Source organism: Schistocerca piceifrons, unplaced genomic scaffold (assembly GCF_021461385.2).
Source record: "Schistocerca piceifrons isolate TAMUIC-IGC-003096 unplaced genomic scaffold, iqSchPice1.1 HiC_scaffold_2340, whole genome shotgun sequence".
Taxonomy (NCBI): domain Eukaryota; kingdom Metazoa; phylum Arthropoda; class Insecta; order Orthoptera; family Acrididae; genus Schistocerca; species Schistocerca piceifrons.
In genome coordinates this window covers 5624988-5638143 of record NW_025728274.1, presented here as the reverse complement: position 1 = coordinate 5638143, position 13156 = coordinate 5624988, and the positions used below count along the sequence as shown (strand labels likewise).

Sequence of the window (13156 nt, the reverse complement as noted above, 5' to 3'; positions counted from 1 at the left end):
TGCTCATTGACTGTAATGCACACCATTCCCTTTGGGACTCTCCCAGAACCTGTTGGAGAAGTGCCTCTTGGCTGACAGTCTCAGTCACCATAACCTCATTTGCTTTATTGCTGGAGTATCCACCTGCCTTTCACACTCCATGCACTCCTACCCCCATCTGCACCTCTTGTGCACTGCCCAATTTACCCATCATCTCATCATTGTCTTTGTTATGCACTCAAGCGACCATTTCCCATTAGCTATCCATTTTCTGACTCCTACCCCACCTACGTGCCCACCCAAATGGCAGCTTTCTAAGGATTTCTAGAGATTTGCTGTTCCCTGACACCCTTCAGGAAATATTGTTTCCCCAGTTGTGATGCCCAAGTAGAAAATCTTAAAAATTCTATCATTACCACCACACAATGTTCCATTCTCACACTTCATCTTTACTGTGCTGTGTCCCAGATCCTTGTTTGACTGAGCCATGTTGTGACTCAACTCATATGCAGAGATGTGCTCTACATGTTTTTAACATTCTATGAAAGCAAACTGCAGACATTGCAAACTGTTGCTTGAACAGTGTCTTCACACCCTTCAGGATAGCAAGAAATTGGCTGGATTAAATTAACTAGTTCTTTTAACTGTTCCACTCCCTCTTCTGTTGTGTTGGCCAACCTCAGGTTGCTCTCTGGGACCAAGAATCATTTTCAAATTTCTGCCCTGGTAGCAGCAGATAGTCATAATGGACCCTGTAACTATCTCTATAATCTGTAATTTTATAATGGTCTGTTATTCATTTCCCCTTCCATGATGGGATGGTTCCTCTCAAAGGGCACGGCCGACTTACTTCCCCATCCTTCCCTAATCCGATGAGACTGATGACCTTGCTGTCTGGTCTCCTTCCCCAAACAACCCAACTCTTCCATGCTGCTTTAGACTACTCCACCAGGTCATAGTTGAGGGGTATTCATTCCAGCAAACCATGCTGTACTTCTATTTCACTCACTGGCATTATCCTTACACCAGCCTTCATGAATCCAGCAACTGTAGTCTACATTCCCAACATGTTGACTTGTGTTTTGTGGGCACCTTTGTCCTGCACTGTGACAGTTGCTGTATGTGGCAGCTGGCAGCTCTAGTGAATTCAGACAGTTAAGCTCAATTGAAATAGAAATATTTTGTGATTCTTCATTTGTATTATTATGCAGTTTTCGTCAATTGCACTTTAACAAAATTTCACATGTATCTACTTGTCACTGCACCTGATTCGTAATCTGTCATTATATAATTTACCAACTTACTAACACTGAGATGAGCATGTGCAGTGAGATAACATACCACTGACACATTTGAAGGTGTTTCATTTATGCTTAAATTCAGTTCATGTAAAGTTATTCAGCTTTTTAATTTTTTTTTTTTTTTTTTTGCAGGAACAGGAAGAGGTACACCCAGAGGAGGTACTGGCAGGTGAGATTTTTGCTTTATTCAGTAGCTTAATTACATGCTAAAGTTATCGCTTTAATATTTTCTTATGTGGTATTTTTTTCCATATTTTTCTTGCTAAATTATTTCAGTGAAACAGTTGTTCAAAATTTTATACTTGAATTTGACACTGGATGTTAATTACATGGGACATAATTCATACTGAAAATTGGCAGTGCCTTTGTAACTACAAAAGATTGGTCACAAATGTGCAGTTGTGTTTAAAATGTATGCGGTGGTAGATTGTGAGGGAAATGTGATGAAAGAGAAAGAAGACAAATTTCTAAGTACCAAATTGACATTTTAAAATAAGTCATTGTAAAGGTGAGCTAACATTACAAATTGGCCCACTACAATAATTAGCAATGTTAAGATCACAGTCCCCTTATTCCGTAGTCGTGGCTCATATTAAAATTATCACCTTGAGATAAATATATTTAAGTATAAAACTATCACTCAGCGTAGTTGAGCTTCTTAAAGAGAAAAATTGCCAATCTTATTGGGGACTGGATCAAGTTAACCACATTCATGTCCAGTGATTTTAAACCTCATCATCATGTCTCGAAATGAAGAATATTGTCCCTGTAATCTTCTTCTCTCCTGAATCAGTATTTTGCAACCTCACTGACGTGACGTGTGAAATAGCCTGGGTGCCCCAGTTATCCCTCACCTGCCAAGAGGGTTATTGACTACGCATTGACAATATGCTACTGAGTACAAAATGCCTGACTTGGTTGTAGCTTCACAAACTGTGTACTGCATACTCGATACCCATCTCCAATTCTGTCACCCCGTCCACTCCCATATCAACTTCCCTAATTTAAACATATGGGAGTTCCCCTTAACTCATCCTTAAGTTCCACAATCCTCCCTCCCTCATTACTCATTACCCGTGTGCTGCCTTCCTCAAGCATAGCTCCGTCCATATCCCCGTATCTGTCCCTGTGCCTTCTATATCACATCCTGTGCCACCCCACCCCATCCCCTCACTGACATTCTCACTCAATGTGTCCACCACAACTCCGCACAGAGTTGTCCTGCAGGTTTAAGAAAATCTATCTGATTGAGAATGGGACGGAGTGTGGCAAATGTTATTCAAGGCTTAGCCTTTCACTGCTTATTTCCATAGTAACTCTTTCATGACAAACAGAACATCTTAGGCTGGTGCATAAGACTGTAATGTTTTCTGCAAGTTCAAAAAACACACACTATACATAATGGAGACTTAAGTCATCATAAATAATATAATCTGCTCCACTAATCACTGCAGTCTGCCATTGTTGGGGTAACTTTCTGAATCCACAACAGTAGAAATCACGTGGTTTTGTAGCATTGCTGCCTTGTTTAGACAAAAGCATTCCATTCCATTCTATTCCTTCCCTTAAATTAGCACAAAGACACATTTTCTAGTCATCAGTAATGGTGCAGGATAGGAATGATCAGTGGTGTTCACACACTAATCGATGACAAGCAAGTGGATGATGCACATAAGGCCAACCAGTAATTTTTCTGATTTGGCTTGTGGTTCTCATATTCTTCATTGTTGAACCTTCTCCATTGCATTCAAATGCTCCACAATGAGGGAATGAGCATGAGGGACACAATTGTGGGGGTGGGGGATGTTTTAAAAGCGATTTCCATCAATAGACTTAAGAGTGTGCTTTTATTTTGCACAATAATGCCATTGGCTTCATAGCCATTCTCGAATGCCTGTTGAAATGTTAATATGTATGTCATGCTGTGTTGTTCTGTTATTGAAAATAAAACATGTTTCTAACTTTATAGACCCATTTATAGTTTTCAACTGTGCACAATATCAGCCACATCACATATCTTTGACACATACTCATATCCTGCAATAGAACACACCTTACAAGACCAAAAGTATATTTTTTCAGTAACTCACAGACTGGTCAAACAATCTTAAGTTTTCAACATGATCTTCAGAATGGGTATAAAGTTGAAATCATGACTGTGTAAACAAATGAACAAGTAATATTCAAATCATGGAAATTTCTTTAAAAAGAAAGGTAAATGAGATACTGGTAGTCAGTGAGACAGTGTCAGTAAAAGAGGAGGAGAGATTTGTGAAGATAGAATCAGTGGGAGGAAAAGAGATAGGAGCCTGTGTAGACAAAAAGGAAGACTTAGGGACACCATAAATCAGCTTCTTGGTATACATGAACACATAAGTGTGGGAGAGAGAAAATTTTGGTCTGAGGTCTTACACTCTAGTGTATAAGGAAAAACAACTAACTTGGATGCCCCAGAATTATTTTTGAGCTGTTAAGGAGTTGTGGAGTCAGTGAACTTATCAAAGAAAGACAAAAACAGACAGTGTAATTGAGAGAGGTGACATTGTCAGTGGGATATACTGTAAATCAGTGGGAGAAAAATGAGACAGTGGGGGAGAGCCATATACATAGACAGTGACAGTTACAGTGAGGGGGAGGTAGTGAGCATGAAGGCTTCACTAGAGGGAGAGACCGGATGAATGAATTTAGGTAATTGCGTGTTAAAACAGTGGGAATATGTTCACATTGCAAAAACGTTTGGTGAGGAAGGCAAAATGTAGACTGGGGCAGCTGGTTCCTCACTCTACTGTCAGTATTTTAAAGAGGAAAATATTCATCTTTCATGTGCTCCAATAGGGGCATTTTACCAGTTGTTTGCCCTATGGTACTATGTGTTGCATGAGATACCGCTGGTGGAACTAGAGTTTGTTTTTTTGTTGTTGGTGATGTAGTAGGTTGAATCAGAGAATGTGGTAGTTTAAAAAAGCGTATTGTTGAGACACTATTGAGTGCACTACCTTCGGTTGCATGTTGCATGGAAAGTTAACCTGTATTGTGGAACATGTGGACACTGAAGTGCATAATCTTCTCATTGAGTAGAGGACAGGGATGTAATAAACATTACTTATCAATAATACAGTGTCTGCTAATGCTTCATTTTCTGTACAAAAGGTAATGTTCATCACTCTGATTTTAGATGCTTTTGCTTCATCTGTATTTCTTCCCACAGGAACAAAGCATCAGCTAAATTAGTATCTTGTGTAAAATTTTCTTATTTCATGTCAGGCATAAAAATACATAAGTGTTTTTCTATGAGAGTGTGGAAAGAGAAAAATTCAGGATGGAATGTAACAGTATTATGGGAAGGGAGGTTGCTACTCACCATATAGCAGAGATGCTGAGTTGCAGATAGGCACAACAAATAGACTGCCATTAAGACCTTCATCAACAATAGTCTCTCTGTTGCGTCTATCTGCGACTCAGCATCTCCGCTACATGGTGACTAGCAACATTCCTTTTCATAGTATGGAAAGACAGGCTTCCTAATTACAGAACTGACACTGAAAACTAAATTTGCTACCTCCAATAGGTATTTTTTTCTATTTTTTCAAAGCACATTTTCTGAATCCATGCTACTGGTACCAACACACATTTTCAGTCAGAATTAGATTTTGCTATTATCTACAGATTTGAATAACATTTAACACTCTCTGTACCAGGCCTATTTTATGCACCCGTCCCTAGAAACCGGGCAATTTTACCAATATTAAAAAAATTACTGCATCAAATCTACTGTTTGGATTGTGGCAAATTTGGTACCATCTTGAAGCTGCACATTTCTACTTTAATTCTGAGTGAAAGAAACTACTTTACAATGCACAGCTTTAAGGTACAGTTATAGAAATCACTTAGATGTTTTAAGAATTTAGAAAAAGTCATACGAATAAGGGAATACAATTGTGATTTATTTTTAACCAAAATTGTGGCACTACATTACATGTTTCTGATAGTATACAGTATTACATATAAATTTCACACAGAATCATATTGTTTTTTAGTGTGGAAAATTTTAAAGCAAGGTTCCAGGCAGAGTGCAACGCCACACTGTTCACATTCGTATCGTGTCTCTTTGCGAGAAGCCTTGCCACTCTGTTTCTTGCTCCTGGAACTGCACACGTGACACACACGAGCAGCATACTTCTTAGTAGTTGCAGGTATGTGCTGCAAAAAATGTCTCTTTGTTAGCCGACCTACAGTTCCTTCATTTCTTGGAATGAATTCAAGTGTGTCGTCTTCAACAAGCTGAACTGCAAGCACTGTTATAAAGTCTGTTATTGTAATTTTCTTCCTGTGCACTGCATTGTACAGCCAAAATGCATTTGATACTCCCATAAGCAGCAAATGGAAATATAATTTTCGCCACCATTTCACAGTTCTGTGCTGGAACGGATTGTACTGCAGGCGTTGGTCTCCAATATCCACTCCAATTTTATTGAGGTTGTAATCAAGTACCTGAAGTGGTTTCAATACTACAGACCCATTTCTCTTAGTATGCGTACCAAATGTTGCTTGATGCCTTGTAGACAATGTATACACATCTCTCTTATCTTTCCACTTCATTGCCAATACATTATCTTTACGCCGAAAAGACATTTCGCCCTTTTTCAGCTTAGCAGATACTAAATCTTTAGGCAATCCTTTCCTGGATTTGTTCACAGTACCAACAGCTCCAGTGCCTTTCTCTGCCAGTTGCTGAAATAGCTCTGGACTGGAATAAAATCGATCTAAATACACAGTGTGGCCTTTGTTCAGCAAGCTGCTGTCAGACAACAATCGCAAAATAACTGCAGACGAAGAATTGTCAACAATATGCTTACCAGCATAAACTTCAAAATTTACAACATAGCCACTACTGGCTTCAGCAACAGCATATACTTTCAGTCCATACTTATGAGGCTTATTTTGCATGTAAACACGGAAACTCACACGACCTCGAAATGGGCAAATTCCTTCATCAATTGTCACTTTTTCTGAGGGACGATATGCCTGGATACATCGCTCCTTCAAATTATTATAATATGGCAAAACTTTGTAAAGTGGATGAAATCCATCTTCGCCTGGTTTTTTCTGATTTGAATTGTCAACAAGATGCAAGCATGACAGTATCTGAGTGAAACGCAAACGGCTCATGACATGGGGACAAAAGTTACAACTAAGAACAGGATTAGTGCTCCAATGGTCCGCAATTTTGGGCTTTTTCGAAACACACATGTGGAAAATAATACCCAAGAAACGCCTCATCTCACTTATAGTCACTGGCTTCCACGAACTCAAAACTGAATGGGGCTTCAGATTATTTCCTCTTCTTTTCTTCTGTATTGTCTGTGATGCATACAAATTTGTCTGTCTCTTGAGTTCATTTACGTCACTGTCAGTAAGGAACACTTTACTGCAATCCAGTACAGAACTCGACTCATCAATATCCACTAGTATCTGCCTGGGTGTCGTGTTGACAGGCAGAGGTCGGTAGGTGTCAACTGCAGTCCACTCACTGTCTTTCGGATACGGCACAGCTGCTGGATTTGAAGCAACACCTTCAACATCATTCTCGTCTTCATCTGAAGACAAACTGTCATCAATCTCGTCTTCTAAAAAGAATATCACATTATGTGTAACTACATACATCGTTTACACATGTTCAACAGATATGTGCGTACTGCACAATTACGTGGAAAATTCGGAAATACGTACCTTCAAACACACCATTGCATTCAGAATCGTCTGAATCACTCTCTACATTATCCAGAGTGTCGCTATGATTGATCAAATCCGCAATTTCTGCGTCTGAAGCCGCGTACACACTGAGACTGAAACATGTTTTCAAAACATGTTTCCGGTAGCTTGATGTGGACACCATTTGGAAACATGTTTCGAAACATGTTTGGAAACACAGAAACATCTATCCGTAGCAGTGTCGGTACAGATCAAAGGAAACAATGTTTCCGGCTAGCTACCACTTGTCACCGCTGCACGGCGCTAGCGTATGTGTGTGTGTGTCGTCAACTTTTTAGCGGTGTTCTGTTTACTGTCGTTTTCATTTTCGCTTTGTTTTGTAGAATAATGGAGTGGTCAAGGCAACAAATTGTCGATTTAATTGCAATGTACCAGGAGGAGGATTGTTTATGGAACGTCCGGAGCAAGGATTACAAAAATACCCTTAAAAAACACGATGCTCTTGCAAAAATTGCAACAGCCTTTAGCACGGACAAGGGAAGTGTTGAGAAGAAAATACGATCGCTAGTGGTTGCGTACAGGCGCGAGAAAAGAAAAATTATTGCCAGCAGACCATCTGGTAGTGGTGCAGACACTGCATATGACTCGAACTGGTTCGGCTATCGGCTGCTGCAGTTCTTGGACGATGTACATGAGCCAAAGGAGACAACAGATACTGTGGAAAATGAGGTACGAAAATTATGCTTGTTTGTCTTTATTTGTATTTTATAGTACACAGTCACATTCACCCATAGTTATTTTGCCACGGTACACTTCCGTGTGGGCTTAAAAAATAATTAGCAAATTCGTCTCGAATTTGTTTATTCGTGGAAGCAGCTTTCCTTGGTATATTCTGTGCTGAAATGAAAACTGATGCAGTGTCATCTCGTCTCCATGTGCCTGGAATCATTTCACCTGTTTGTAAATCGTAGGAATCGAAGCTTCCATGTGGGGAGTACTGGTTCCTTGCCGCAGCATTTCGCCTTAAAAAATTGTGGAGACATACAGCTGTAAGTGTGACAGTTTTTGCCTTTTCCGGTTGTAGCAACATAGGTTTTTTAAACACACGAAAAACTGAAGCCATAATGCCGAAAGTGTTCTCAACAACCATTCTGGCCCTTGAAAGCCTGTAATTAAAAACTCTCTCTTTTGAACCTTTAACATGTTTTCCCGGGTAGGGTTTCATAATGTTTTCCTGTAAGGGAAATGCATCATCTGCTACAAAAACATATGGTAGGGCCTTGGTGCCACCTGGTAAGCATTCGGCATGTGGCAAGTTAAGTTTCTTTTTGTTAATCAACTCATTTATGCTCGCGTTTTTGAACACACCACCATCTGATATTCTGCCTTGGCAGCCGATGTCTGCGTACAAAAAGTTGTAGCTGGCATCGACGACAGCAAGCAGCACAATGCTGAATGAACCTTTATAATTGTAATATTCACTTCCACTACCAACAGGGCACTGTAGCACGATATGTTTCCCGTCAATTGCTCCGACACAATGGGGGAACTGAAGAATCTGTGAGAATAAACATGCTGTTTCACTCCAGTCGTTTTCAGTCGCAGGTATCTGAAAGAAAGAAATTTGATTTTCAGGTTTTCGTACATTCGCCAGAGGGCACAATTGAGGACGAAGAGGTTGCAGCTGGACCTTCCAGTCCTCCACCACCAAAAATCAGAAGGATGATGGGCGAGAAAAAAGACATGCAGCAACCCTTCAAGATTGCTACTCAATTGCTAACTAAAGTGCTGCAAAAACAAGAAGACAAGGACGATGAATGCAGTGCGTATGGGCAGTATGTGGCCTCAGTTTTAAGGAAATTGCCCGAGTTACAACGAGCAAAAACAATGGCTATTCTTAATAATGTACTAATGAAACAACATGTAGCGTATTTAGAAAGTGAGCAGTCGAAAAGGGGTATGAATGTAGCAGGGCCATCATCATCAAGTAACAATTCCCCTGTTACATTTACAAGCTATGTAGACAGTGACAGTGACAACGCAGTTGAAGAAGTTGTGTTTGACGAATTATGTAACGTAATTGAGAAATAATAACCTTCGTAAATGTGCTTATTTAACGATGTTTTTCATTTACTTACCTTTACATAATCCTTCAGTACTTCCACCAGAGCTTCACATACTTCGGGTACTACTTTAGATATTGCTTGTTTCGAAATGCGAAATAAATACGCAAGGCTCTGAAATGAATCTCCTGTTGCCAGGAAACGAAGAGTAACTGCAAGCCTTTGGTTGACTGAAATAGCTTTCCTGAAATTCGTGTCTTTTTTTGAAACAAATGGTGATATCATATTTGCCAGATATTCAAAATCGGTAGGTGAGATCCGAGTGAAGTTGCGGAAGCCAGAGCCGTCTTCCATACTCAGCTCACGTAGCAGATTATTTCCGCTAGTTCTTCTATAGAATGTTTTTCTCCACCAACGACGAGGACGCCTTTCATTTTGTTTGTGTAAACCTTCTAGCATTAATAATGCAGCTCCACATATCATTATTGTTTCTTCGACACCAGACATAACGCAGCAGCAGACGATACGAACACAATAACACAAGGGGCACTGCAGACGGCGTGAACACACGAGAAATGTTTGCCGCCAGTGTGGACGGAAACAGAGACCAGAAACAAAGTCGGAAACATTTGCGAAACATCGCAGAAAACAATGTTTCCGGCAGAAACATGTTTCCAGTGGCAGTGTGTACGCGGCTTGATAAACCGCGCCGAAACATGATGACAAACAACTGAATGATATACAGACTGAGAACGCAAAGATAAGTTTTAACATGAATTACAGCGCTGCCGTGACATCTATGGACGCATTTTGTTAATAAACATCTGAAAAACGTATAGCGCTGGCCAAACCCGTAGAAATAACGTTGCAGTGTTTTGAATGAAATTAAATGTAGCGGCCCGTAAATTTTACGGGCTTGGTGATTTTCGCGCGATCCCAGGCCCGTAAATTTTACGGGCTTGGCGCTTAGAGTGTTAAAAATGTATTTGCAATTTCCACTGTAATTAATTATAATAATTTCACAGAAAGAAAACAGTAGCATGCTCATGTGATGAGCCCTTGCTAAGTTCACACTCTTGTCAAACAGTGTAAGTTAATTGGATAGATAAAAACATCTAATCACCCATCACATTCTTTCGCGCGCGCGCGTGTGTGCGTGTGTGCGTGTGTGCGTGTGTGCGCGTGTGTGTGTGTGTGTGTGTGCGCGTGTGTGTGTGTGTGTGTGTGTGTGTGTGTGTGTTTGTGTGTGTGTGTGTGTGTGTTTTTCTGCTGCTGCTTGGCAAGTAGATTTTTTAATCTATCAAATAATTAAATTGTAAAGAAGAAATAGCTCATTTAAAATTAAACACGAAATAGAATTAGACGCAACTGAGGTGAATGATAAAACTGAAGAAGTGAATTGAAACAAAGAATATTATGAAACAGAGTCGCTACTCACTATATAGTAGAGTTGAAATGAAGGATGTCAAGTTGGGCAGCATGCTTAGCAGCAGGGTATCAACTTGTTTCTTGCCACAGTTTGTATGTGGCCATTTATGTGGACAGACAGTTTGTTTGTTGTCATGCCCACATATAATGCAGCACAATGGCTGCATCTTAGCTTATATAGCACATGACTGGTTTCACAGGTAGCGCTGCCTTCAATGGGGTAAGTGACCTTTGTGACCAGGCTGCCGTAGGTGGTGGTGGTGGTGGTGGTGGTGGTGGTGGTGGTGGTGGTGGTGGTGGGATGTATGGGACAGGTCTTGCATCTAGGTCTATTACAGGGATATGAGTGATTAAGTATGGGTTAAAAGTTCTTCCTAAACACCCAGAATCCTAAAACCCCTCCCCTCATGCAGATTCATTGAAGACATCTTTGTGATCTGGAGCGAGAGTGAGGACACCCTATACGCATTCCTCCAGAACCTCAACAGCTTCTCCTCCTTTGCTTCACCAGGACCTTCCCAAGCCAACAAGCCACCTTCGTAGGTGTTGATGTACACTTCAAAGACGGCTACATCACTGTTTGTGCCTATATCAAACTAACTAACTACAAGTAATACCTTCATTTTGACAACTACCACCCAGTCCATACCAAGAAGTCCCTCCCATACAGCCTATCCACCCATGGTTGCCACATCTGCAGTGATGAGGGGCCCCCCTCGAAATATACCGGGCGACTCAATGAAGTGTTCAGACAATAATTATCCTCCAAACCTTGTACAAAAACAAATCTTCTGTGTCTTATCTTTGCAGTTTCCCATGACCCCCAAAGTCACACAATCTGGCCACAGAGAATTATTCCCCTCGTAACTCAGTACCACCCAGAACTGGAACAACTGAATTACATCCTCTGCCAGGGTTCCTACAAACTGTCATTGTGCTCTGAAATCAGAAATGTCCTGCCTACTATCCTTCACACCCGTCCCACAGTGGTATTCCTCTGTCTACCAAACCTACACAATATACTCGTCCATCCCAGCACAATCCCTGCTCACAAACCCTTACTTCACGGCTCATATCACTGTAATAGAAACAAATGCAAGACCTGTCCCATACATCTTTCCACCACCACCACTCCAGTCTGGTCACAAACATCTTATATCCCACCAAAGGCAGGGATATGTGGGAAACCAGTCATGTGATATACAAGCTGAGCTGCAACCAATTTGCTGATTTCAGCATGGGAATGACAAGAAACAAGCTGTTTTTCTGCAAGAATGACCAGTGATAAACTGTGGCCAGGAACTCTCCCTGCAGTATATCCAACGTTCCTGTAACCCTCCTTGCTTTAACCTTCATTAGTCAAATTTCTCACCCATTCAGACCCTTCCTTGTCTCCATTCCCGTGCCACATAGCCCTCATATCACCAACACAAGAAGTCTTCTGAACTCCTTTTGTAGAAATAACTTCCAGGATTTTGCTTTTTTGTGGGTGGCAAAGTCAGTGAAGATATTACTTATCTTTATGACATTATTTGCTAGGTATATACTATTAGACATATATTTTCACTGATAACTTATTCTTGAAGAGAAGTGATGTCTGTGTCTTGTAACTAGTGTGTTCAGAAAAATTAGTGTTTTGATCACTCCTTTTATATTCAAAGCTACGTTTTTACATTTATAATAGCTACTACAGCTAAGGCTAAGTATCTATGGCTGGATGACATGACTGGCATTGCAGTAATAGAGCTTACAAAACAACTTTGCTAATTAATGCAAGTATCTATTAAACCTGACTCTGTCAAAATCCTGACTGTAGTTGGAGATTTGCCATCACAAATGTACAGATACCATTTTTCGATGTACTATTTTTCTTCCTCCTCATGAGATAGTGTACTGGAGACAATTGCACTGTTTTCCTTATTTTGTCTTGGCTGTCTTAGTAGTTTCTTGGCATAATTTAAGTGTTTACAATTATTTATGGAGCTGTGTTTTGAATACTGGGAGAGAGGGGGATTTATGAAGAATAGTGAGCAAGAATAAGGTTTCTATGCTTTACTTTATGACATATGAGAGCTGATTACCTCTGAAATTAAGAGGCTAGGAGAAAATAGTGTAGTAGAAACAACTGAAACACATAGAAGAAATGTGCACACACATTTGGAGAGAATTAAGTATCCGAAGATAATGTACGTACAGTATCACTGTCCCTTTGCTCTTAATATATTTCCCATTAAGACTTTCACTACAGTCTTTTCCCAGACTGATGTGTTTGTCTTCCTGCCTCACCTGTCTACAGGGAGTCCAGTAGGGAACTGCATTGCCCCATCTGCCACCCACTCTCATGGTCATTCATCCCACCTATTGTGGATGATCCATGCACAAGGTGAGAAATGTGCTCAGGTTGTCATGAACATCAGAACTTCATTGCAACACAGAAGGCACATTATAATGTTGGGCATGTTAAATGGCTTCCTAGTGCAAAAAAACATCACAATAGTCCTGTTATGCTGTAAGGTTGTCACTAATATGAGCTAAGCTGAGCAGTGCAAGCTGCACTGATGATGTCCTAGATTCCAATGTTGCTGTGCTCAGAGGAATAGTTGTGAATGTTAGAGCAAGGCAAGGTAAAGAATGCCCTGATCCAATGAAAGATGTTTGATAATATGAGAACAT

General features: G+C 40.4%; 3 protein-coding genes across 3 annotated transcripts; 1 reads left to right on the top strand and 2 right to left on the bottom strand.

Annotated features, from left to right (window-relative positions):
* Positions 1-5291: 5291 nt before the first annotated feature.
* LOC124742865 (piggyBac transposable element-derived protein 4-like) lies at positions 5292-6944 on the bottom strand. Its single transcript, XM_047248811.1, has one exon. It carries the CDS (start codon positions 6942-6944, stop codon positions 5292-5294), a length of 1653 nt encoding a protein of 550 aa, XP_047104767.1.
* A 319-nt stretch (positions 6945-7263) lies between these two features.
* Positions 7264-9094, top strand: LOC124742873. The gene is made up of 2 exons (XM_047248818.1): positions 7264-7721; positions 8628-9094. Exons 1-2 carry the CDS (start codon positions 7380-7382, stop codon positions 9081-9083), a joined length of 798 nt encoding a protein of 265 aa, XP_047104774.1. The 5' UTR covers positions 7264-7379; the 3' UTR covers positions 9084-9094.
* Positions 7731-9588, bottom strand: LOC124742872 (protein ALP1-like). Its single transcript, XM_047248817.1, has 2 exons — positions 9131-9588; positions 7731-8601 (listed from the first exon to the last, which is right to left on the bottom strand). Exons 1-2 carry the CDS (start codon positions 9560-9562, stop codon positions 7777-7779), a joined length of 1257 nt encoding a protein of 418 aa, XP_047104773.1. The 5' UTR covers positions 9563-9588; the 3' UTR covers positions 7731-7776.
* Positions 9589-13156: the final 3568 nt, after the last annotated feature.

Bases quoted from the DNA above. Each gene is read 5' to 3' on its own strand.
- LOC124742865 (XM_047248811.1), bottom strand. From the start codon at position 6,944: ATGTATGTAGTTACACATAATGTGATATTCTTTTTAGAAGACGAGATT.
- LOC124742872 (XM_047248817.1), bottom strand. From the start codon at position 9,562: ATGTCTGGTGTCGAAGAAACAATAATGATATGTGGAGCTGCATTATTA. The intron at 8,602-9,130 runs GTAAGTAAATGA...TCTTTCTTTCAG, and splicing joins TACTGAAGGATTATGTAAAG to ATACCTGCGACTGAAAACGA.
- LOC124742873 (XM_047248818.1), top strand. From the start codon at position 7,380: ATGGAGTGGTCAAGGCAACAAATTGTCGATTTAATTGCAATGTACCAG. The intron at 7,722-8,627 runs GTACGAAAATTA...TTTGATTTTCAG, and splicing joins CAGATACTGTGGAAAATGAG to GTTTTCGTACATTCGCCAGA.